Raw genomic sequence first — 27862 nt, 5'->3', positions numbered from 1 at the left:
AAACCAGAAGACAGCCCAGGACTGTGAGTGTGATGCTGTTCAACATTAAAATGTTCACTTCCTATGCCTGCTGATATGCCGTTGCTGCTTCACTGGAGTATGACTAAATACCGTCTCTTTTGATCCGAAGAAGAGTCGGAACTATACGACATGAGAGACTGTGACCTATCAGCTTCACGATTTCGCGACATTCCACCCAGCATAAGAATTGCGAAAGAAGTATGACTGTTGTGGAATATTGCTGAGTGCGGCTTTAAACAACAAACGATATGAACATTTTGTTTTATCAAATATGTTGTAGTCTCGTTACACTAACTCTGGTAAAATATACAGATAATGGCTTAGTAACGAATAACGTTTATTCAGTCTGTAACGTGGTAATGAGATGTACGGTAAAATAAATCCGAAAAGAAGATACTGTTTTGTATACAAAAAATGACACTGTACGAAAGGCGACCAAGCCCTTCTCAATCACGTAATGGACGCCGATTCAAGTTTAAACAAAAGACGTGGTGGTGGTCGTGCACATGGTCAACACTCCTGGCTGGAGGCTGCCATTTTGGTACGTTTGGAAAGCAGAGAATGGTGAATAAAACAAAATTAAAAAGAAGTTAAACAAAGCAACGAAACGAAATAAAAGAAATTTGTGCTCAAAAGGCTTTCTGACAAAGTCTTGTTGAGATAAAAAAAATCATTTTGACTTGTTCATTTTTTTCTAACAGTTTTTCGTGCACTACTTCAACATACGTCGTGTTTTTATTTTGCAATATATGGCATTGTTGACATTTTCACTAAATAACTTAACACTGCTGATGATAACAGCAGGCATGATATATAAACCTGAAGCAAACAATCGCATTGTATATTATCCCGGATACGGTAAACGTTGCTGGAATCCATGTTCGACGACACACCACAGTCATGTACTGTACAAATAATGTTGAGGCCTACTCTCTTGATCCAAGCTAAAATCAAATATCGGATTCGCTGAAATGAAATATATAAGGTTTAAATAAGACCACAGTACGGAACAGACGTTTAATATCAAAAACATTATTTGATTTATTGTATGCGCAGCCTCGTATATTTCAACGGTCACTCTCACGTGAAAATGAAGTCGGTAATGCGTCACAATCTAAAGTGGATTTTGTATGGTATAAAAGCGGTTTTATGCTGGTCGAGTATCAATCTGGAGTTGCCTCTACCAACATGGATCGTTTCCAGCGGTAAGTTAGTGAGTTTGGTTTCATACCGCTTTGAACAGTGTTTCAGTTATATCACGGCGAGTCAACTTAATACGGGAGGAAAGCCTGCAGTGAAACACGCCTTTGACACTTATAGGAAAATATAAAACGTCAATGTCCGAGAATAATCAGTCTCGACTATCTGTCGAAACAGATTCCATTGGTAAAGGAAAAATAATGATGACTGTCATATGAATGGTTCTCTGAAAACCCACAATCTCAGTTTTGTTGACAAACCTAAAGACAATCTCGGAGAACCGGGATCTGAACGTCTGAGGGGTACAACTCTCTTTAATTAGATTACTGGGCTATCCGTGCCCACGGGCTTGATCCAGAATACCATTAAGATGTTTACAAGATTAAACATTATGAATTCATTTTCGAGGCTCGTAATGCGAGTACAGTAAACTACGGTTATAACGAACTCAAAGACTACTAATTCTAGTTCGTTATAACCGTAATTCGTTATAAGCATATATGCAGCATAACTACAGCATAAAGTCGGGGCTAAAAAAATAGTTCTTTATATCCGTTAGTTCGTTATAAGCGTGTTCGTTATAACCGTAGTTTACTGAAAATGCAATGGTTATGGTTGGTTTGTGATAACAAAGCAAACGTGCATTTATCTGTCTAAGTGTCATATGCGGTTTCGGATCGGACTAGGTCCACAGGACGTGGTTGTATCAAACTTCAATGATGCATTAACTTGTCATTAAACCTCCATTACCTAAAATGTCATTAATTTCGGTTGTGTCAATCTTTTGATGACTCCATCCGACACTAACGGGCGTTTGACATAATGGAGTTTTAGGAGTACCTAAACTGTCATTTAACCAAACAATATATGCTGTGATACGTATAAAAACATTGTATTATATATTTACACTTTATGAAAAAAAGAAACAATGAACGTCAGAAGTGATGCAAATAGCATTTATAACGTTTGTGTCGAGAGTGACGAGTGTTGTTTGTTAACAAGGAATTGTGGGAAAATTCCAAAAACTAATTACGCATAAATGGAATTCCTGTGCCTAAACTTCATTAGTTAATGATAGTTTAATGATTTCTGTGCACGACCTATTTCATTCTAAGAGCAACAATAATGGTAAGCTTAATCACAATGAACACGTGATTCGAAGCCGAGATCAGTGGATCCTGGGGGATGTAAGGGACGAAACTCTGCACAGCGAATTGAGGCATATTGGACGCACATGAGATCAAGAGTTGTTTGTACCAACTTGCTTGTGGGGCATCAGGCAGCTCTTTCCTTACTGAGCTAGAACAAAAACAAAATACAAAAACAAACGTTTCTGAAAGAGTCTGAGCCAAATTATTGCCAAATTCGATATGAACCGATTTATGTTTCAGTCGATTGTAGCAGGTTTATATATATCAAGTCAATATTTTGTTTCTATTTCCTTTAGACTGATTGCTTTGTGTTTCATCATCGGTGCTTCTCACGGATTCCGATATTACCAAGACACCATTCCCAACGGGGACTCGGTACCACATCCCTGCAAAAACAACTTCTTATGGCGAGGGGTGGGCCACGAGAATCCCCAGGGAGGGGGAAACAGGAATCCATTTGGTCTCGATTTCCAGCAGGTGAAACAGGTAAGATGATTTTCTTAGGCAATATACTAGTATGTACTGTGGTAAGGTATACAATGGAAAACACAGGTAAAGTAATGAAAATGCACCCTAGGAACATAAAAGACCATCTTGGTGCTACGTGCGACGTATCTTCATTTAGTTAGTTGATTTAAGAGATATAAGAGAAGCTTCTTTCCAAATCATCCCCCCTGAGGTACATGTACCAAAAGACGCTAAAAGATTGTACTTCTTACCCTCCCTGGCGCTCGTCATTCAGGGGATCAAACAAGAACTGGTCGGCTTGGGGTCAGTATTTTGTGTCGACATCGTTTCGGTGTAGACACTGACATCGTTTTTAAGCATGTGATGAGAATCAATAAAAGTTTTATGGCCCCAGGCGTCGGCACACCCGTTCTGTAGGATGACAAGTCATATTGCTTAACGTTTAAATGTGACCTAAGATTAAGTGTTGATTTGTTTTTGGTATTCCTTTTTCAATTTTATTCATAATATCACCACATTTCTAACATAAATGTTACAAATGAAACTTTAAAAAGACTTCGTATTATACGTAACATAGATTTAACTAAAACAAATAATGAATTACAAATATATTTTGCATTGATCACATTGACATTTATTGTATTGTTTGCATTGTCCAAATAATCGTTTTGTCAGTCATCTTGCCCATTTAAACGTGTCGCCGACTACGTGCTCGTCTGATTTAGGCCAGGTTCACACAGTGCCGATTATGGCTCCCGTTTGAGATCAGACACCGCTACGACACGAAGAGTGAAAAAGTCGGATTACTATCCTCGATGATCTAGAATGTCCTATCATTGTCTGAAAACATTCGTATCTGTTCGTAACAGAGTCCAACGGACCGGGAAAGGTCCAGAGAGGTCGGCCAAGAACTCCCGACAGTATGGTGCGACCCGTACCATTCTGGAAACTCCGCCGATTACGCTAGTCGGATTACAATCGTGACTATGTCATGACAAATTTTGCTGTATCGGATCAAAATCGTAGCAATGTCCTGTGTCGTCTGGACGGTGTCCTGTTGATCGGGACGCTGTCGTGATGAACGGGCATAAATTGGTCGTTGCCGTTACTTGTTGATTGAGTCCAGATTGCGTCCAGATCTTGCCGAATGGGAACCGTCTTTGTTGGTTCACTTTCCGGTCACTGTCTGATCTCTGTCGGATCGCATTCGGGAGACATGCCACGCTGTCGGGACAGATTCGGTCGTTGTTTACCATGCGGAAGATACAAATCGGATTAGATTCGGAATTGAGAACGGGAGAATCGGGACGAATTCGGCTGGAGACGGCTGAATCGGGACGCTTCCTAAACAATATCTGATTGTTTGTGAATTTCAGGCCACGAATCTCAGGATCTTGATCAGACTTTTGACAAATTTTAATCGGGAATGGTCCTGTCAAGGACGGCAGTAAAAATCCTGAATGTGTGACTGAGCCCTTAAGAACAATAATTACACTGATCGAAGTGATTTTCTTTTAAAACAGGACAAAAGTTGTAAATATACACGCTGTTATGTTTCACTGTAAACATTCAGATAGAGTAGATACATGTCTTCTCCTTAAAGTGAATACAAACTCCAATAGGATGTTCCGTCCCTATAATAGGTGGGTACAAACACCAGCATCATTTGTAGAAGAACATAGAACCTAGGGCTTTGTTGTTGGGCATTACAAAGAAAAGCTGAAGTGTCACAATCACAAGTGTTCGTTTGGGCCTTCAGATGAAATGTTTTATTGATGGCAGTGTGTGAGGACATGGCTTTACCTCGCTATTGGCATTATTTGAACAATAACGAGGCGGGCGACAACAGAAATGGACTTCACGCCCATGTTGAGAATTGAACCCGGGCCTTCAGCTGATGAGTCAACTCTTAACCACTCTGCCCTTGTCTCGTTCCATTTCTTTGGGTTTCATGTTTATTTTTTCCACGTAGTGGTAGTTGTAACGCAATTCTTTTTCAGTATCCATAAATTTAGCTATTTCAATGTCATTGTTTACTCTATGTATTTACGATATCTAAAAGATTCGAATTACTAATTATATTATCTGTACACTTAATGTGGTGTAAATATCCAACGGCAAGATCGCACTTATCTGTAGAGATCGAGATATGACAGTTTGATGATGAAAATTCCGTCATTCATTACTGGTGAAATCTATAAACTTGTAATGAAAAGACTGATGTGTAGATCGCACGTATCAAAGATCATTCAGCCTGTTTGTATAGCTGGATCGTAGTATTTATTTTCTAGTGGACTGAGGAACTGGGCCAGAAGGATGCCATTGTCGGTCATTACGTATATTCCATGTCACAAAACCTTCAGCCATGTCATTAAAACCCCTTTGTTTCTATGTTAAATTATTACAGAACACATGTTTCTGTTCCAGTGGACTGAGGAACTATGCCAGAAGGACTCCGACGGAGATGGACTGACCAATGGTCAAGAGTTAGGAGATCCTGAATGCGTATGGCATCCCGGTCAGTTCCCTCAGAGGACCAACAACATCACGCATCCAGGTACAAGAATGGTAGACATTGTCGTTCTGTCCGTTCAACTGACAGTAACTATACTCCTGGTTAACTTTAAGCGCCAGATCTCTTAATTGTCATGTATGTGTTTGAAACATCTACAGGCCGTAACGACCACCGATACCTGATCATATTCCCTATAATTGTTCGTACATAATTACGTCCATCAAGAGAACAAAATCTGCTTGAATTATGACTATTGGTTTTGGCACCAAACTGTGTTCTTGTTTTCACCAAAGTTTTCTTTGTTTGTTTGTTGTTTAATGCCTCACTCAGCAATATTCCAGCTTTATGACGGCGGTCTGTAAATAAATGAGTCTGAACCAGACAATCTAGTGATTGACATCATAAGCATCGATCCACGCAATTGGGATGGATGACTTGCTTCAACCAAGCCAGCGAGCCTGACCACCCGGTCCCGTTAGTCGTCTCTTTCGACAAGCATAGTCGCCTTTTACACCAAGTATCGATGACATGCTTCAACCAAGCTAGCGAGCCTGACCACCCCGTCCCGTTAGTCGCCTCTTTCGACAAGCATAGTCGCCTTTTACACCAAGTATCGATGACATGCTTCAACCAAGCCAGCGAGCCTGACCACCCGGTCTCGTTAGTCGCCTCTTACGGCAAGCATGGGTTGCTGAAGACCTATTGTACCCCGGATCTTCATGGGTCATTCACCAAAGCGCAAGACTTGGGGTTTGCCTGTACAGTTAAGCTGACACGCTGATATGAACTTCAAATACTGTTCAGTGCGGCGCTATACACAATTTACTGAATATCATAATGAGAGATTCATAATTATGACTTTGAACCTTCATGCCCTCACCCCTAGCGTCCCTCACTTCAGGTATCTGTGACCCCTGGGGGAGTCCTAAATGCACGGCCAAGAACGACTGGGTGTCTTGTACAGCTGGCGAGTTTGTATGCAACGCGGCAAAAGCTCCTGGTAAGTTGAACCTAAATCAATTTTACACTAAACCTCATCTACCTTCACTCACCAAGGACAAGGACGTTTTTGACATACTCGAAACGTTGAAGTTTATAGTTACTGAAATCATCAAATAGCCTTTCTTTTGCACTGTTGCAAGTTTTTGACTTCTGGTATGACCAAATTAACAAGAGTTGCCAAAGTAAGTGAAAAAAGCAGAATTTACTAACTTCAAGAGAAAATCCAATTGTTTGGACGCCCATGCCGAATCGCCACGCTGATATGCGTTCCCCACTGATGCAACAGTACTTCTGTTTTCAGAGGTGAAGAGCTTCACTCTAAGATATCCACCCACACGGGTGCCTCCGACTGAGACCAACTACTATTGCATGCCCTTCGACGTCAGCAAGTACATCGACATGTCACAGGACTACCACCTGATTGCAACTAAGCCAGAAATCAACAACACCAACGTCATGCACCACATTGCCTTGTTTGGATGCAACGACGATGGTAGTTTCTTGTGTTTATCGATTTCATGGAAATAAAAGCGTCAAGAAACATTTCCATCATTATAATAGGTCTCTTCTAAAAGATGTCTAAAGTACGATTCCGACTCCGCATGTGTTTTTGAATCAGTACCAAATAGTGATAATACCAGATGTGAACCTATTCTGCCCTGTGGGCACCCTGTCACAAACACATGCCAAAAACACGTAAGGTATGGTACAAATCAAGATAGTTAATTGTATCTGACATCATTTTTGCCACTCTTGGAAATCTCTTCCACATGGCTACCATACAGTTGTTTTCTATCGTGTTATCGGGTCAGTTGCTAATATATTCTTCAATTCTCACAGCTGACATAACAGACCATCCCACACCGTGTTACATGTCCCAGAAAGGATGTTCAGAGTTTCTTGGGCTCTGGACCCTGGGGCTTGATGGAACATGTGAATATGAAGAGGCTGGATATCGCATAGGTCGTACTGGCAGCAGGAAGATGGTGATGCAGGTAAATAGTTCTCCTTATCGCTGCAGTAGTTGTGCCTAGAAACCTAAATCGCGGCGTCTTAGACGACGGGGCCACTCGTGCCCCCAGATGCCTGAGATGTATCCCTTTAATTTCTAGCTTTAAAATATTTTGTTCCAGTTTCATTGGACAAACCCTGAGTTGCGAAGTGACTATGTTGACAGTTCTGGTATGACCATATTTTACACGCCAAAACTGAGAAAGTACGATGCCGGATTCTTAGTCACCGGCCAACAGTATCTGGAGATTCCACCAGGTGCTAAGCGGTCCACGTTTGAGTCGACATGCACAGAAGAGTGCACCAACAAAATAATGAAGGGAAATATCTACATAACATCTGGTCTTAGCCATATGCATTATCTAGGTAAGTCAACTTGAGATATCCGCCTGCTCTGAGACATTTGCATTGCTGGGGAAGACAACTTGAGATATTTGTCTGCTCTCAGTCTATGCATTAACTAGGTGAGACAGTTTGAGATATCCACCTGCTCTCAGACATGCTGGGGAAGACAACTTGAGATGTCTGCCTGCTCTCAGACATACGCATTATTCATGAATACTTCAGTGTCTCTAGATTATGTTTAATCATGGCAATTCAGGGTCAATCGTGTTCTTAATGTAGTGTACATATTAAGAATTAGTGTGACGAACATAATCACTCCATAGATATTGAAATCGACTTTAAATGTTTGAGTTAAATGAATCTATCTAAAAAAACATACGTTGGATCATTATAACGTTTGATGTTTCCTTCTAACTGTCATTTACCGACATAGCCATAGCAATGGAAGAGTAGTACACGCGTAAGTTAGAAGATGGATGAATTATGACGACCTGCTTCATGATCATATGATATGCTGCATTAACTTACACAAGTCCTTGATGTAAGTATCCTATAAATGCAAGTAAATGCAGTGTTGTATATCAGTGGCTCTGTTTTACAGGATACGACGAGCAGGTTGAGTTGTTCCGCAATGGTCAAACGATGACTAAAGTCATCGACGACCCCACGTATTCCTATGACACCCCACAGTTAAAAATGTAAGTTGAATATTGAGAAACTAACTTTCTTCTTATTTGGGAGGCGGGATATGCTAATCCGCCCAGGACACATTATGTCTATGTGCAGGGATACCCTTCATAGCCAAGGATCCGCTGATCTTTGGTTTAGTTGCCCGAAGGGAAATAGGAATACCTGCCGTCCCAATGTATGTGGATTTGAACGTCTATGACTCCTGTAACCTTGGACTTGCCACAAAAATGAATCAGTTTTTGGTTGTGGGTAATTGGAGCAGAATAGGGGAAAGGGGTCTTGGACCGTTGTTATCGTTTTTCTCATCTTGTGACGGGGAGAAAAGGAGATATTTCACTCGATGCATGAAATATCCTCTATACCTTTTCAGTCAGCGCTTCAAGGCATACATCTACTTCTGAAAGGACGAAACTAAGCATTATTTTACCCACAACACGTTATGTTTCGGACGTTTCAGCTTCTCCAGCTAACTATTTAATTTTGGGGTTAAACATTCAGGTGAAATCTTCAACAAAATTAAATTCTAGACCGTCTGTGGTATATCCTTAGCAGAAGTATTACAATCTGATCTTCCAGGTATTCCACGCCGATTGAGATGAGACAGGGTGACAGTTTGAAGACGACGTGCGTCTACAGGTCTGTGTCCAATACTCGAACAACCTTGTTTGGTGATGGCTCATACGAAGAGATGTGCTATGGACTCTTCTCCTTCTTCCCCAAGGAAAACATGACCGGAAGTTGCGTCACATGGAAGAATTTGGATCTCTGTAAATTCAGGGATAAAACTATTGACGGGTGTGACAACGAAATGTTTGGAAACCTATCCAGTCCTGAAATGCGATTGATCGTGAATGAGGTAAGCAACAAGTATGAGTTCAAATCAACCATTTGTAATGCCTTTTGGCAGCAACAACACTGTCCTTCTGTTGGTAGATCAAATCGGTACAGAAATATTTCCTCCGGCCACGCAGACCGCCTTTCAGACAGATGAGGCATTTGCTGCGTGAAATATCAAATGAACGAATGTTGTATTTCAAAATAAACCAAGTACGGAAAACCGAAATGATTATTATTATTATTGATTATCATTGGCTGAGATTATGAGATTATCTTTCAAAAACATCTGTTTAATGACGGAAATGTGTTCAGGTTAAGGATCCATAACACTATTTTATGTTCCTTGTCGTTGACTATCAGCTTACAGCAACCCCTGAGTGAATGAATCGTGTTTTGCAATTCTCCAGCCGTATCAAGGTTGGGAAATACTGAAATGACATACTGAGGTAAATGAAATAAACATGTTTTCTGGCTCGAAAATAGCAACCACCTCTATGTATTAAAGAATATGTTTTGTAGGTTTGTTTTCACACAGGCGTGATTGGTTCTAGGTGATGGGAAGCTGCAACCACTACGGCCCCTGCAGACCAGAATGTCCAGCTGTTCTTGCCCGCCTCAACAAACATCCTTGTCTGCAGGGCCAACTGGGGGACTTCCTGCTTCATAACTTCGCTAACGGACGCGATTCCGATAAGATTAAGTTTGCACATGCGCTGAGGTCATGTGACATGGGAGCTGACCCAGCTGATGCGACGTATCCGATATCAGCTGCACGTGCAGCATCTTCCGTTGTCCCTGGCATGGTTGCAGCAGCCGTACTAGCTTTAGGTCTGTAAGTCTGTCATTGCGTTGATGCTGATATTCTGGGATCATTCTCAACACTTTTTGACGGGTGTTTCCGATGATGGAACCTCGATGAATGCTTCATTTTACAGTCATATTTCTTTGATATGCTACACATAATAGTACACATATTCATATTGTACAATATGTCATGTAATAAAAGCTGAATATAAAGAACATTGGTACATTTCGGATATATGTACAGTGAAACCTGGTCAGTACGGACGGTACCGTTTCCATTGTTATTGTCCCGTTTAACAAATGTCCGGATTAACGAATTATGGATATGGAGTTATATCCCTTTGTTTGTAGACACACCTAACAGTAATTGTCCACAAGGTGAGTTTCCGGACCAACCGGGTCACACCTTACATTGACAAAAAGGATGGCTTTGGTCGGTCATCATTATATAACTAATGGATCAATGTTGAACAATATTGCTTCGCCTGAATGAGAACACTGCAAATGTACATATGCGAGGGTACATGTGTTGATAAATGAGCTGAGATGAATGCCTGAAAAGTGTTTCAGTTTTATCACGGCCTGCGTGTCCGTGTTATGTTGGAGGGAAGCCTGAAACCCGAAGTCAAAGACATTTACCACTTCCGGGAAACACACGAGCACATTTATGGTGATGGCAAACCTAGAAACATAAGTAGGCGAACGGGATTCGGGCCCACGCTCTTAGGAGGTGACTAACGGGATCAGGTGGTCAGGCTCGCTGACTTCGGTGATGCATATCATCGTACCCCAATAGCGTAGATCGATGCTTATGATGCTAATCACTGGCTTGTCTTGTCCAGATTCGATTAATTTCAGACCGCTATCATATAGCTGGAATATTGCTGAGTGTGGCTTTAAACAATTAACAAACAAACACTGTAATTAATACAACAAACTACCGTTGTGATTTTATTCTCAATGCAAAGTACAATGGAAATATGTAAACATGGAGGTAATTTCAATCGTGAGAGTAGATAGGCTTTAGATATGACAGGAAGGAAAATGGTACAAATAATGTTTTACATCATTTAGTGTGATTTAAGAAATTTAAGATTGACAATAGAAATTTAAGATAGACAATAGAGTGATTGAGTGAGTATAGTTTTACGCATCTTTTAGCAATATTCCAGCGATATCACGGCGGGGGACACCAGAAATTGGCTTCACAGGAAAGAGTCAGTGGGGGCTAAGTCTGGGCTATAGGGTGGGTGATTCAATCTCATTAAAATCAGATCTGAGTTCTGGCTGACGCTAAACAAAGATCTGAGGACATCCCATTACGGGTCACGTCAGAACGACCTTCCGCGAACTTTGACCGACCACTGAAACGACTAACAAGAAGTCAATCAGCCAATTAGAAAGCAGCTTTCTCGAGCTTCACGGCACTCGTTTTAACCTGGCGAGTTCCATTTCAGACTACGCCTGAAAAATATGTTGATACAGTTCTCGATTAAAATTTTGAAAACTGAACAAACGAACATTCCGGAATGTCTAACATATGGTTGTTATTGTCTGGCAGTGCTTCCCATGTACTGAGCAACGCCTCCTCCGTTCAAATGTTTATTCCTCGGAAGCGAGAGATAGACGTCGATAATTTTGTCGTATGGGCAGTAACTGTCGTTCGGAATACCCGGTGTTAACGTTTTCGAGGTTGCATGATCAGAAACCACATTTCGACTGTCACTTTCATGATCAGGTAAGCGACGCTTTGATTGGTCGGATGAAAGGTCGATCTGACGTGACCCGTAATGGAATGTCTTCAGATCTTTGTTAAGCGATAGCGAGAACTGAGATCTGATTTAAATGAGATTGGTGGGTGATTTAACTGCACAGGTCCAGACTTACAGAAGTACATGTTATGTTGTCTGTAGTGGAACAGTAACCACAACATGGGGCGGTTGGGTAGCCGAGCGGATAGAGCGTTCGCCGGATTCAATGGTTCACATGGATACTTTGTTTGAATCCCATTTCTGGTGACCCCCTGAATATTGTTGAAATATTTCTTAACATGGTGATAAGAGCATTGAAAATTGGGAGGTAGGTGGGGTATATCCCAATATTCGAGTGGGTGTCCTTATACCATAATTTGATCGAGTTTGTATAACCAGGTCGCAGTGTACGATTGTAAACACTGCACGGTGTATGTTTGTCCATTACACGTAGCTTGTCACTCTTCAACTGAGTACACACTCCCCTCTCGAGGAATATTGCGAAATATCTCCCCGTGTCAACAATCCAGTTGCTTGTAGCGTCTGTCTCGCGAAGCGACGGTAACACAAAGATACAGCTTTCATACAGCAGGTCGTAGAGGAATATAACTTGACTGAACCTCACAAGCATGGCTCTGACGAGTTCACGAGAAGAAATACGGTCTAATAATCCACAACCAATGGATCGGGACGTAACTCTGAATGCCGTTATGCGGCGCCTTAATTAGATGTCGTCGTTGCCAAGACCTGAAACATGTAGAGACTGCTTATTTGTTCACGACGCTTTAAACACTATAAACACCAGCAATAGGTTTTACACATCGGATTCATGTGGGGAATCGAACCTGAGCTTCAGCGTGACGAACGAACGCTTTAACCACACGGCCACACCACCGCCCTAACACGAATACAAATATTGTTGCCGCTTGCACAACACCATTCCCACAAGTAGTACAGTTAACGTTTTCTGAAAATGATCAATCAGATCAACTTCCCGTGAAATGTGACCTCAACACAAACACATCATTACCTTAATAGATACATACATATTCCTTATAGCTACTGGAGTATACTATAGTAACAATGGATGTTACGACGTCACTTCCGGAACACAGCAATTGTAGCGAATGGGTCCAGGTTATTGTATAGCGCATATAATACACTGGATTGTACTATTATATACTCTGGATAATCGAGGATGAAATGCCGTGTACACGCTATGTCGTGGGGAGGGGAATGTAACGGCACATCGTCGCTTCTTCACCTGAAACAAAACGAACTATAAATGAGGAATTGCATCGGACATCATTTATGTTACTGATGCGTATGAAATGTCCTCCACATGTCTACCATACAACGTTTTGAAAGCTTTACTGAGGCCTTGAATGTTGTAACTTTGATGAAGCAACTTCTGAGCAAGAGTTGTATCACCGGACGCTTTACGCCTCCAAACAATTGGGGAATAATTTGTCATCCCCATATCCGTTATTTATAGGTATACTTCTAATATCATTACGTATACATGAAACGATTTTGGAGATATCTGTGTTTTCCGCACAATGAGTGTGTCATTGGTTTTAGATATCTGTTTTTAAAATATTTTATAATTATTAAAATATTTATATGACTGTACATCTCATGATCTATCGTCTGATAAGAATGGTGGATTTTGTACAGTGCGGGACTTTCTGATCATGTGGTTTGATTGACAGGTACATGTAGCAATAGGTTCATTCTGTCGGAGAGCAGAGGAGTACACGAGTAGACGAGATCACGTGATGATCCAAAGCGAGCGAGGACAGTGAAGCAGTCAAAGGTCTCGGATATATACTCTTACAAAAAAGTAGGGGAACATGAACTATAAATGTTAATACCAAGTATAACTTGGTTGTTGGTTTGTTGTTTAACGCCGTACTCAGCAATATTCCAGCTATATAAGGGCGTTCTGTTCTGGTGCTGATAGTGTGAGTGAGTTGGGTTCAACGCCGCTTTTAACAGTATTCCAGTTATATTTCGGCATGACAGCTTAATGTGGGATGAAAGCCCAAAGTGATGCAGGTCTCAGACGTTTACCACTTCGGTGAAACCCACGAGCACGGGTATGGTGCTGACAAACCTAGATACATAATCGGCACCAACCGGGATTCGAACCCACAGTCAGGTTTCTGGCGTGCCCAAGGGACGCAAATCTGCACAGCGAATCGCGGCGCTTTAGACGACTGGGCCACCCGTGCCCCCTATGGTGCTGAGAAACCAAGAAACATAATTAACGCGAACCTGGGATTCGAACCCGTGATCATGAGTTTGTGGTACGTCTGCGGGACGCAGCAACAATGTCACAACACGGAGGAATAAAACAACCCGAATGTGGATTAAGAATATATTTATGAAATAAATACACATCGATGTCATCACCAGAGATTTAATAATCAGAATAATGTAAAATGAATATTAATCTTATGAAAAAGGTTGCGAATGTTGGTTTATCGTCTGTTCTTACATTTATGTGTCAAAGTAAATATATATGAAGCTATATCTATTTTTTCTCTTCTTTAGTTTTCATTCTCACAGAGGAATTCAAATAAATACACGTCAGTCAAGTTTTCGGCATCCAGGCCTTCATCAGGTAGGAGGCGGTCGGGTAGCCTAGTGGTTAAAGCGTTAGCTCGTCACGCCGAAGACCCGGGTTCGATTCCCGACATGGGTACAATGTGTGAAGCCCTTTTCTGGTGTCCCCCGCCGTGATATTGCTGGAATACTGCTGAAAGCGGAGTAAAAGCGTACTCACTCACTCATACAGGTAAGATCTCAAGTCACCACTTCATGCGCCACTTCACCACTTGACCATCACAAGATCAATATCCTTGTCTCGGACATATTTCTACATCCATATACTATTCAATTACTACGCATATATATATACATGCAACTTTATGAATAATACATACATGGTCTAATGTTCAGTCTACATGAATATGAACATAAACAATATCTGAATATAATGTAATTTACGCCATGAGATTGGATAACCAGTGTCTCACCAAGAGAAATCTCAGTGAGTGCCCTGAATTTTAGGTGACAGTCTCAAATATCCATTCAATCACACAGCTCATGCAACAAAAGACGTTCACTCCTGACCTAACATCGTTAGAACTCGCAGCTTACAAACGGTCCAACCACACTCTAATACTTACAGTCAGAACCACTTATAAGAAATATATACAATGTGATCTTGTGATTGTGGCGCCTTAGGCGACGACTGAGCATTGCTAAATTGCAGCAATAGCATAAGATGAAGAGCTTGATCACTCGTTTATTCCCCATCAGCCGCCTTTACAACAATCAGTGTTTGCTAGCTACAGGTTCTACTACACCAAATCAGTACCAGTTTGGACAGTGCGGTTTTCGTAGGCCTTCAGTACAGATCGAGAGATATCTGCAGGCCGTGATTGGAGGATATTCTGTAAGATTTTTATGTCTTTCAAATGTACATCCATCCAGTTAGTAAAACTGACCATGTTTTTGTATATTTAGTACTGTCTTTTTCAACATGATGACTTATGCTGAATGTGACCACAGCTATTTTCAAGTAGGTGACAATTGGTGCGAAACTGGGGGTGTTGTGTTTAGCTTCCGGTACTCGGAAAAGGAGCTGACTAAGCTAGTCATTTTTTATTTTTTTATCGCTGCTCTAAGGCCAAACTGTGCACACACGTACAGGTAATAGCTGCTGCATGCTTAGTTATTTAAAAAAAAATATAACGTTACTATAGAAGTCTATGGGAAAACATTTGGTTGTGTGTAACCTGTAGGGATCTGTTTTAACCGGGAATCCCACTTGTCTATTATCTCCAGTTGATATTTCAACCAGCTTCGAAAACTAACAGCCACCTATTATGCATAAACCAAAGAGAGTGAGTGAATATTGTTTAATGCCACACTCACGACTATTCCGGCTACATCACGATGGGCTGTACAATAAAGTCTAGACCAGACAGACCAAACAATCATCGCCGGTAGGGCGCATTCATCCAAACCACTGTGCTTGACTTCTCGATCTAGTTTAGTCTGACCTTATTACAAGCATATTGTACTGCTGACACAGTCAGTCCCGGAATTAGGGGCACGGATGGCCCAGCGTCTAAGGCGCCGCAATTTGCTGTGCAGAGTTGCGTCCCTTGGACAAGTCTGAAACCTCTGATTGTGGGTTCGAATCCCGGTACGCCTCTAGCCCCACACCCGTGACCTTGGGTTTCACCAAAGTAGTAAATGCCCGAGACCTGCGTCACTTCGGGCTTTCCTCCAAAATTAAGCTGACACGCTGTCATTTAACTGGAATAGTGTTCAAGCGGCTTTAAAACCAACTCACGCACTCTATTCCGGAATCATGTCAGGCTGCGTAACTCCGTATAGATTGTTGTAATACTATGCATATCAAGTGATAATTAGTTTAACACAGTGAGGAATTTCGTACCAGAATAATTAATAATACAAATACATGAACATGTAGTTTCAAGCTTTCGGCCTCCCGGCCTCAATCAGGAACACTCTTTTGGTTTAACACTGTTACATTCAGTAACAGCAGTGACAGTGTCTCAAATAATGTAGTGCAAAACTCAAACTGGTCTACCTGATGAAGTGATTGAGTGAGTGTGGTTTTACGCCGCTTTTAGCAATGTTCCAGCAATATTACGGCGGGGGACACCTGAAATGGGCTTCACACATTGTACCCATGTCGGGAATCGAACCCGGGTCTTCGGCGTGACGAGCTAACGCTTTAACCACTAGGCTACCCGACCGCCCCCTACCTGATGAAGGCCTGGATGCCGAAAGCTTGACTGACGTGTATTTATTTGAATTCCTCTGTGAGAATGAAAACTAAAGAAGAGAAAAAATAGATATAGCTTCATATATATTTACTTTGACACATTAATATAAGAACAGACGATAAACCAACATACGCAACCTTTTTCATAAGATAAATATTCATGTTACATTATTCTGATTATTAAATCTCTGGTGATGACATTTACACCAGTAAAGAGACAGTGATACGTTACGAATAGCTTGTTTTTTTGCATCACAACGTCCGAGGTGCAGTCGAGCATGCTCTTTCTACGAAAGTACAAGGTCAGATCAGTTTACCAGAGAGCGTCATACGCCCCTTTCTCAAACGTTGTCTGATCATGGATACAGTATCCAAGGCCTTAAGTAAAACTTTCAATACGTTTAACGGTATACATGTGGAGGACATTTCCAAATTTGACGCATTAGTGACCAAACTAAAGTCGGATACAATTCCGTATATTGATTGTTTATTAATATGTTCCCATGTTGGTTTTTTTCAGGTGAACATTTGACTTGCCTTCAAATGCGTTGCTACAAGTGCCCGGGGGACAGGACACGAAAAACTGTTCGCGAACACCTGGCATCATGACTATTTGGCAGTAATTCATGAGCCCCTGCTTATGAATAGTCGAAATCTTACAGATACAGTCGGAATAGTACGGATACAGCCGGAATCGAACAGATACAGTCGGAATAGTACAGATACAGTCGGAATCGTACAGATATAGTCGGAATCGTACAGATACAGTCGGAATCGTACAGATATAGTCGGAATCGTACAGATACTGTCGGAATCGTACAGATACAGTCGGAATCGTACAGATATAGTCGGAATCGTACAGATATAGTCGGAATCGTACATATACAGTCGGAATCGTACAGATATAGTCGGAATCGTACAGATACAGTCGGAATAGTACAGATACAGTCGGAATCGTACATATACAGTCGGAATCGTACAGATATAGTCGGAATCGTACAGATATAGTCGGAATCGTACAGATACTGTCGGAATCGTACAGATACAGTCGGAATCGTACAGATACAGTCGGAATCGTACAGATATAGTCGGAATCGTACATATACAGTCGGAATCGTACAGATACTGTCGGAATCGTACAGATATAGTCGGAATCATACAGATATAGTCGGAATCGTACAGATACAGTCGGAATAGTACAGATACAGTCGGAATAGTACAGATACAGTCGGAATAGTACAGATACAGTCGGAATCGTACATATACAGTCGGATCGTACAGATACAGTCGGAATCGAACAATGGATTCTGCTCTTAACACAGATTTCTTTTGATAATGAAAGTGTTCAGTCGCTTTTATGCAAAAAATCTGTGAAGTGGTAGTTACGCGTAAGGTATAAGGAATTTTGTATAAATAAATGAATGAAACTGAATTAAATGGTGCTGGGCCCAAGTTACAAGATCACAATTTATGCGATCTTAAACACTACCGAAGTGCACTACTGTGGAAAAAAACGCATCCAGTGGAAATCTTCTGGACAAAGTGTTGCAGAACAAACTTCATTTTGACATGCACACTTTTCCCGTTGAGTATCCTGTGGAACATACGCCATGATTCTAATTTGTAATATATGGCCCTGTTGAATAATAACCGGCAATGTATTATCACTTGCTAATGATAACAGGCACCTTAATCCCGAAGTAAACTATCGTTTATAACCTACCCTGGTTACGGTAAATGTTCCCGGAATCCATTGGTACATCACAGTCACATGCAGTACATATAATGTTGATGCTTAATCTTTTGATTTCAAACAAATAAGAGATTCACTGCAACGGAAGACAGTATGTTATAAATAAGACCATAGTACAAAACATAGGTTTCATATCAAACACACTATTTGATGTATTATATTAGTGTCAATAATTGTCTCTAATAATTCAACTGTCACTATCACGTGAGAACAAACTCGGCAATGCGTCACTATCTAAAGATGGAGTCGTAAGTTATATAAAGAAGGTCAGGCTGGTCGATGATCTATCTGTTGTCTCTTTCAACATGGAGCTTCACCAGCGGTAAGTCGGACAAATATCTTGTGAGTGAGTGAGTTTTGACTTTGAGCAGTATTTCAGGTATATCACGGCGTGTCACCCTAATACGGGAGTAGGGGGCACGGGTGGCCCAGTCGTCTAAAGCGCCGCGATTCGCTGTGCAGGGTTGCGTCTATTGGGCACGCAAGAAACCTATGGTTGTGGGTTCGAATCCCGGTTCGCACCGATTATGTTTTTCTAGGTTTGTCAGCACCATACCCGTGCTCGTGGGTTTCATCGAAGTGGTAAACGTCTGAGACCTGCTTCACTTCGGGCTTTCCTCCCACATTAAGCTGACACGCCGTGATATAACTGGAATACTGTTAAAAGCGGCGTTAAACGCAACTCACTCACTCACTAATGTGGGAGTAAAGTCTGCAGTGACATACGTCTTTGAAATTTACTTAGTGAAACCCACGAACAAGGATGTGGTCCTGACAAACTGCTAAAACACATACTCAGGGAGAACAGGGATTCGAACGCCAAGCCAAAGAGATGCAACTGTGAACAGCATAACGGCCCCTATTTGGGCGAGTGAGCCATCCGTGCCGATCAGTGGATCCTGTCACCTCTAAAGGACGAAACTCTGCACAGCGAGTAACAGCATCCTATAATTAGACAACTAGCAGATCCAGATTTGTGTGTACCAAATTGCCTATGTGACATGAAGTCGAGTGGAATCAACATATCCTGAAAGATACTCAGCCACATTATTACCAATTTCGAGACAAGGCGCTTTGTCTTTCATTCATTTGTAGCAGGGCTATAAATATTACGTTTATATTTATGTTTCTTTGGATTTATTTCAGATTGCTTTTTTCGTGTTTCATCGTTGGTGTTTCGCAAGGATTCCGATATTTCCAAGACACCATATCCAACGGAGAATCGGTGCCTCATCCCTGCAAGGTCAACTTCTTATGGCGAGGAGTGGGGCACAAGAATCACCAGGGTGGGGGAGACAGGAATCCATATTGGTCTCGATTTCCAGCAGGTGAAACAGGTAGGATGATTTTCTTTGTATGTACTTGAAAACCACGCGAAGTCATGTGAACCATCGAAAACAGTTATCCACAAAAGGTAGGATAATATTCCTAGGGAATATGTCTATTGCAGTAAGGTATGCAACTAAACGCTGGTAAATTATTGTAAGCATAATAAGATCCCAGTTCCACAAAACCATATAAGTGATACGTGTATCGCAAGTTTTGTGTTACGAAATTCATTGATTGGACACCGAATGTGGGGCTCGCATAATCATGGTACCTACGAAGCTATGGTCCTCGATTCGACACGTTTGGACACGACCCCTTTCACAACTAGCTTAATCTGTCTACTTCACTACGTTCCGTCAACAATGGTGAATACATACGAGCGGCGTTGTAGTGACGAGTGTCTTGTTTAAGTCGAACGCTGACATGAGGTCGTTCATAACTCATGAAAGTCAGATAAGCTTAACACTTATTCTACCGTTGCTCTGTATGGCAGCAATGCGTTAAGCAGTTTGTATCAAGGCTGTGACACACGATAAACATGATGCCGTTTGTGAAAGAAAATCTGAACGCTCATTGGCCAGAACCAGATTCTTGACTCATGTTTCAAAACAGCTAATGACAGGTGATAGGGTTGTACAAGGACCAATATCCTTTGTAGCAGAACATAGAATTTAGATTGTGTGTTGGGCATTACGGACAAATACTGATGCGTCACTATCCCATGTGTGGACCTTTAATTTCATCTATTATCTGGGAGAATGGGTGAGCGTGGGTATGGTTTTAAGCGAGAAAGCGATGTCCCCTCTCGGCCACCATAGCTTACAGCAATATCTCAGCAGGTTCGGTGTAACGAGTCAACGCTTTAACTGCTTGTCGCTTTTCTTTCATGTCATTGGATTTCAACTTTATTATCCCACGAGGTGGCCATTGTCAATTAATGAACGACAACGGTGTGTTTTCGAATACATACATGTAGCTCGTTTGACAATATCCACAACGCGAACCGTGTCAATGTTATGTATTATGTGTATTATGTATGTATTCAAGACGTCTATGATAATATTAATAGTACAAATATTAATAATTATATTATTTGTACCTTTAATGCATGTTTGGTGTAAATGCCATGTGACAAGGTCCCATTTAAGGTAGCCATCGACGTCACACCTGAAACGCTGCTTAATCCCCAGACATTATCATACTATTTTTAGTTTCATTAGATTTGTGTACACACAAGTCCAAACTGATAGTTGTTTGTTTATTTGTTGTTTAACGCCGCACTCAGCAATATTCCAGCAAAATGAGTCTGGACCAATCAATCCAGTGACTGGCATCATGAGAATCGATCCACGCAATTGGTATGCGATGACATGCATCAACTAAGTCAGCGAGACTGACCACCCGATCCCGTTAGTCGCCTCTTACGACAAGCATAGTCGCCTTTTACGGCAAGCATAGGTTGCTGAAGACCTATTCTACCTCGGATTTTCACGGGTATCAGATTGGCAGTGATAACACGGATGTGTGCAGAAAAAGTAATTCATTATCTGTAACATTTTTGGATTTAGATGTATCTGAGATCGTCCAACCTTTGGGTATAGCTCGATGACAATACTTCTTAAATTTGAAGGAGTTTGAACTTGGTTGGTCATTACGAATATTCCATGTCAATAAAACCCTCAGTTTTACTTTGTTTCTTTGTTAAAATATTACAAAACAAATGTTTCTTTCCAGTGGACAAAGGAGCTATGCCAGAAGGACTCGAACGGAGATGGGCTGACCAATGGTCAAGAGCTAGGAGATCCTGGCTGCGTGTGGCATCCCGGTCAGTTCCCTCAGAGGACCAACAACATCACGCATCCAGGTACTAAGATGGTACACATTATCAGAATGTCCGTTCAACTGACAGTATACATATCTATGTATATGTGGTTTATGTGGTAAATATCTAGGTATTATAATGCGGCGTTAGACAAACCTATTGAATACTGAATACATTTCATTTTATTGTCTGCATATACCTTTGTACCTGCTAATTATTGCCACCCCACGCGTCCCTCGCTTCAGGTATCTGTGACCCCTGGGGGAGTCCTAAATGCACAACCAAGAACGACTGGGTGTCTTGTACAGCTGGAGAGTTTGTTTGCAACGCCACAAAAGCTCCTGGTACGTTACTAGGATCCTCTACAAATACATTTATTCTGTATACCCCTGAATCTCTTTTAACACTCTGAAATCATGTTTCTATTTAATCTGCCATACGATTACATCTTTGTCTGACCAGTGAAAACCAGGTGTGGAACAGACCTTCCACAACCATTTCGGCATCAGGTGGTGAGGCTCGCTAACTTGGTTGATGCAACCCAATTGCCAACATCGATGCTCATGATGTCAATCACTGGATTGTCTGGTCCAGATTCGATTATTTACAGTACGCCGTCACATAGCTGGAACATTGTTGAGTGCGGTGTTCAACAACATACTAACATCTTATAATAATACATCATACTAACTAGGAGAGTTGCGTCCCTTAGGTGTCACAAAAATATCAGATAATGTTTTTAGGTTTGTCAGCACCATACCCGTACTCGTCGGTTTCCTAAAAAAGGGAATCATGTTAGACATGCATCACGTGCGGCGTTTCCCCACATCATGATCATGCCGACAGCAACTCACTCACACACTCGTGTTCTCTAGAGGTGAAGAAGTTCACGCTAAGGTTTCCACTGACGCGGGTTCCACCGACCCAGACCAACTACTACTGTATGGGTTTCGACGTCAGCAACTACATCGACATCTCACAGGACTACCACCTGATTGCAACCAAGCCAGAAATCAACAACACCAACGTCATGCACCACAGCATCTTATATGGATGCAACGATGACGGTATGCATCAGATTTTCCATTTATGATGATCGAATATGGACTTCACGGTGTGCCATGAATTCAACCTGGGTCTTAGGCGTGATGGGCGGTCGGGTAGCCTAGTGGTTAAAGGGTTCGCCCGTCACGCCGAAGACCGGGGTTCAATTTTCCACATCTCAAAACTGTCCCTTTGAAATGTACCATGGGACAAGTGTTTTGGAATAAATCAAAGCGACAAAACCCTTTCCATACAATTCTGCTCAAACTACAGAGTCCGGTGTACGAATCCGACTATGTCTTAAACATGTCTTTAAAAATTACTAATAAATAGTGATGATACCTAATGTTCATATCTTGCCTCACCAGATGTATCCGTCAAAAAACACATGCAAAGGCATGTATATTCTTCACCTCAAAAAAGAACGTGAAAAAATGCTACAGGTCAAAATAATGAAACAATGTTTTGTACCGGAAGCCTCAAATTTGAAAATGCCCTCTACATGTCACCATAACTTTGAAAGGGTTACTGTTCCCTTGAATGGTGTCACCTCTTGAGCAAGAGTCGTATGACGCTCTTTGAAATCTTGTTAGTAATATAAGAATATTCTCGATTGTCCCTCAAAGATGTGAAATGTAGGCACCAAAGGTTGGTACTGACGGAATATTGTTCTGCATGAAGGTAAGGTTGACTTGAAGCTGACGTCACACAGTTTTGAGGAGGGTGTTTGTCACTCTGCATCTTTGTGCACAGATCTCAATCTAGAACAGATGATGCGGTGTCATTTGCCTCTTTCAGTTCTGGTTCAAATGGGTAAATCAGTGAAAGGCAATTGTTTATTTTTTTCTCTGATCATCGCTTTACCCGTAGATATGTTGACAAATCAGATGTTGTGACATAATTAACGTAAATATTTATGTATGACGATATGCTCAATGTATCATGGATAACAAACGTCAAACGTAAATGTTTATGTATTATGATATACACAATGTATCACGGATAACAAACATCAACTGTAAATGTTTATGTATTATGATATACACAATGTATCATGGATAACAAACATCAACTGTAAATGTTTATGTATTATGATATACACAATGTATCAAGGATAACAAACGTCAAACGTAAATGTTTATGTATTGATATACACAATGTACTATGGATAACAAACATCAACTGTAAATGTTTATGTATTATGATATACACAATGTATCATAGATAACAACGTCGAACGTAAATGGTTATGTATCAATATACACAATGTACCATGGATAACAAAAATCAACTGTAAATGTTTATGTATTACGATATACACAATGTATCATGGATAACAAACATCAAACGTAAATGTTTATGTACTATGATATACACAATGTATCACGGATAACAAACGTCAAACGTAAATGTTTATGTATTACGATAAACACAATGTATCATGGATAACAAACATCAAACGTTGTGTGTGTTGGCTGGCTCTTCCGGGGACAATTGTCCGGGGAGCATTTGGCATATCATCGACGTTTAATCCCGCTAAAGCTAAAGCTGTTAACTCCATGTTGACAGTTGTGCTGGCTGACCATGCCACGCCCTGTTACATGTCCCAGCAGGGATGTTCGGAGCTCCTCGCAGGTGGGACCCTGGGGCTGGATGGAACGTTTGAATATGAAGAGGCTGGTTACCTTACTGGTCGTAGTGGCAACAGGAAGATGGTCATGCAGGTACAGAGAACGCCTAGTTTGTTTGTTTGTTTATTCAACGCCGCACGAAACAATATTCCAGCTTAATCGAGTCCAAGTTGTAGTCGTTCTCGTGACTAGCGACTGATTGGGAGAAGGATGCTCAGTGGTTGGTGTTAGCTGATGTTGCAGCGCAACTGATATAAACGAATGTGGTTGCAAATGATACTACTAAAATACAGTACCGCCTCCGTGGTCTAGTGGTAGAGCGGATGGTCCGGGGTTCGATCCCCGGCCGCGTCATACCAAAAGACGTTAAAAGATGGTACTTGTTGTTACCCTGTCTGGCGCTCGGCATTAAGGTGCTAAAACAAGGACAGGTCGGTTCGGAGTCAGTATCCTGTGTCTGAGTCGGGTATTCATGTTAAACTGCGGCATAGTATCTCAATGAGCTAGCACTATAAATCGGCATCAGTCCGGACTAGTACAAGCAGCCACACAAACACACACACACACACACACACACACACACACACACACACACACACACACACGTGCATGCACGTCGCTATATCAGTGCAATAATCTTGGACACGACGTTAAACCCAATTTCACCTCACATCACCTCACTAAAATACATTACTGATTTTGTTATTACTTGTATGTGGTAGTAGAGGAAATCATTTTATATATCTATCAAATAGCTAGCTGGTGTATCCCACTCACTCAACACATTGATTAATGTGCCTGGAATAAAATACCAAATTTTGTGATATACCCGTTTTACAAATGTGAAAATGATGCACTGAGTAGGATAACAGAAAGTTATTTTACTAATACTTTCAAACCAAAATTACCTGGCTCCAAATAATTGAATTATTTTATACAATTATTGCACACTTTACTGCCACTACAATACTTATTTATTACTTGCCCGTGAAGAGATCACCCGTTTAATAAACATACAGCTGTATTACACATTGTGTAATACCAAAACGCGTGCTTATGTACTCTCAGAACACGTTTCTAGAACAAATATTGAAAGCTCTCAACATACCTTGGCTTATTCAACGACATTGTGTGTGGAGATAATAGATCACTGAGAGGAGCTTATGCACACCCGATGACCCCAGCAACCTTGTTGCTAGGCTGACGTCACATGGCATTGTTTCGACGAAGGATCTTGCAACAAAATTCCACAAATTACGTCATCGGGTATTGTGACGTGATTGTAAACTCGCCCGTTCCACAAGGCGATCCTACTGTAGCGCAACGACAGTCGTTGGTCTAAGTTAAAGTATGTGAGTTGCGATAACCTTAACGCTACGATAATTTTGTGTAACGGGCGCCTGAATTCTAAAGGTGGACCGTTGTATGGTATTAATTCATACGTTTCAACTTTTGACGTGTTTGAAGTATTACTCAACTCAATCCAACTCAATTGGATTATGCCGTGGATCGTGTAGGTGTCAGCCTGTTCACACTCGAGAGGATAATTCTAAAAACGTTATAAATGGCAAGTAATAAATAAAATACTAAACTCGCTCCCGTGTAAAACCAATTTTATGAAACGAGTGAATAGTTGTGGTATCTGGCTCGCTTTCGCTCAAGTGGAGTTTGTGACAAACTTCGGCGGAAAATCGAGTTTGGGGAAGTCTTTCGGCTATGTTTAAGAAAATAACAAGCTTGAAAGAACTCTAAAATCCATCCACGGAGGTTGTCTGAGGAAACAGAGTCACGGATGTGGTATATACATCCACCACTTAATGAAACCCGCGATCACCGGTATATGGCTCCGTCTTACCAGAGAAAACGACCATTACGAATTTTGAATACGAATGTGTGAATGCAAGTGTTTATTTAATTATAGTAACCTTGATCTTATCGTATTGAACACCCTTTGTTGCACCACACAGCTGAGGAGTGTTGTCGCACGAGGAGCTGCCATGTCAATCATGGACTGAACCTGACAGCAGCACGCGATCCTTGTACACAGGAAGCTGGGATAATTGATATGCGAGTCAGTTTTTGTTTCGTCTCATTGAAAACAACGGCGAAACAACACACTGCACCAGCTGGTGACATTCATACGTCATCAGCAACTATCTGTTTCAGAAAGTGTACAAAATGTTTGTTTTTCGCTGCTAAACTGCTACACATGTCGATCCATATATTACCAGTATGTAAAACGCTGAAAACGAGCTTGTACCGTAAAAAAATACTGTGGCACTACATGTCAAATATCAGGCATAGAGGATAATAAACACATATGTATTTTATTCGGCTAGGTAAAACGCATCTGGACGCAAACGCGCAACTTTGAAACTTTACTTGGCAGCATAAACGTGTGGAGAGAGTGACTGAGTGAACAGTATTTCAGTTATATAACGGAGTGTCAGCTTTATGCGGGATGAAAACCCGAAGTGAAGCAGGTCGTAGACATTTACCACTTTTGTTGTAACCCTCGAGCACGAGCATGGTGCTGAGAAACCTAGAAACATAAACATGGCGTACCTGGGAATGGAACCTTCGACCATAGGCTTTTGGCAAGGCAAAGGTGGCAACCCTGCACGGCGAACTGTGGAGCCGTAAACGACTGGGTCACCGGGCCCCGTTTGTGTGGACACATCAACCACTGTGTCAACGTTTTTGCATATCAGAAATAGATTTAACTTTTACAACCACGTCAGCGCAGAATAGAACAGAACAGAACTTTATTTACGCTCATATGAGGTACAAATTTGCAGGGGCAGTAGGGTAGCCTAGTGGTTAAAGCGTTCGCTCGTCACGCCGAAGACCCGGGTTCGATTCCTGACATGGGTACAGTGTGTGAAGCCCATTTCAGGTGTCTCCCGCCGTGATATTGCTGGAATTTTGCTAAAAGCGGCGTAAAACCATACTCACTCACTCACAAATTAGCAAACAGTAAATACATAAGATGGCGGGGTGGTTTACATGGAAGATTTTACAGTTTTCATAATAACATTACATAACGTACACATTTATTCTTTTACAATTAAAACGTTCTTTAAATTTAAACATATTTGGGTTTTTAGCATATGAAATTTGATAGGTTAGAGGACTTACAGCGCACATCTTCATATTCTATGGCAATAAATCATAAAATATTTTTAAAATCTGTATACCTGTCTCTTTCTTAATCACTTACCTCCAAATACGTAAGGACTTATTTCATCAAAACTGAAGTTTGAATGGAGATTCCAGAAAACAAAAACGGTGTTGTTTTCGAGAGGGACGCCATCTTGTTTTGCCTAAAACCCTGGCCTACCCGTTTTCGTCTTCGATCTGGAATCTTTAACCAGCCCAAATCAACTCGATCCACCCAGCCGATCTGTAGCCCCGTGTAGGGAAACTTGGAAAATCTGATCATATTCGAAGAATGACTGAGGGGTTATGGTAACTGCAGGTCGCGTTAAACCCTTAAAAGTTTTACTTCAATCTATTTTGACAAACACATCCACCCACGTTTATTTTATTGCTGGGAATTACGGGTCACGTTGGGGAACAGATGCATTTATTAGCATGTAAATATAGTCCTATCCTAAATTGAATTTCATCCTCAATTACCCAGTTCGTTTTGTCTCCATT

General features: G+C 41.2%; 1 protein-coding gene across 1 annotated transcript; it reads left to right on the top strand.

Annotated features, from left to right (window-relative positions):
• The first annotated feature begins 1170 nt into the window (after positions 1-1170).
• On the top strand, positions 1171-10076 carry LOC139458904 (dopamine beta-hydroxylase-like). Its single transcript, XM_071240340.1, has 10 exons — positions 1171-1226; positions 2669-2858; positions 5268-5397; positions 6257-6355; positions 6659-6850; positions 7198-7352; positions 7491-7734; positions 8315-8411; positions 8980-9259; positions 9792-10076. The coding sequence occupies exons 1-10, from the start codon at positions 1171-1173 to the stop codon at positions 10074-10076; spliced, it is 1728 nt and encodes a 575-aa protein (XP_071096441.1).
• The last annotated feature ends 17786 nt before the right edge of the window (positions 10077-27862 follow it).

The sequence above is a fragment of the Haliotis cracherodii genome, unplaced genomic scaffold (genome assembly GCF_022045235.1).
Source record: "Haliotis cracherodii isolate W230 unplaced genomic scaffold, xgHalCrac1.p SCAF_13, whole genome shotgun sequence".
Classification (NCBI taxonomy): domain Eukaryota; kingdom Metazoa; phylum Mollusca; class Gastropoda; order Lepetellida; family Haliotidae; genus Haliotis; species Haliotis cracherodii.
Note: the sequence above shows the minus strand (reverse complement) of the source record. Positions and strands in the feature narration are given on the sequence as shown.

Bases quoted from the DNA above. Each gene is read 5' to 3' on its own strand.
- LOC139458904 (XM_071240340.1), top strand. From the start codon at position 1,171: ATGCTGGTCGAGTATCAATCTGGAGTTGCCTCTACCAACATGGATCGT. The intron at 6,356-6,658 runs GTAAGTTGAACC...TTCTGTTTTCAG, and splicing joins CAACGCGGCAAAAGCTCCTG to AGGTGAAGAGCTTCACTCTA. The intron at 7,735-8,314 runs GTAAGTCAACTT...TCTGTTTTACAG, and splicing joins TAGCCATATGCATTATCTAG to GATACGACGAGCAGGTTGAG.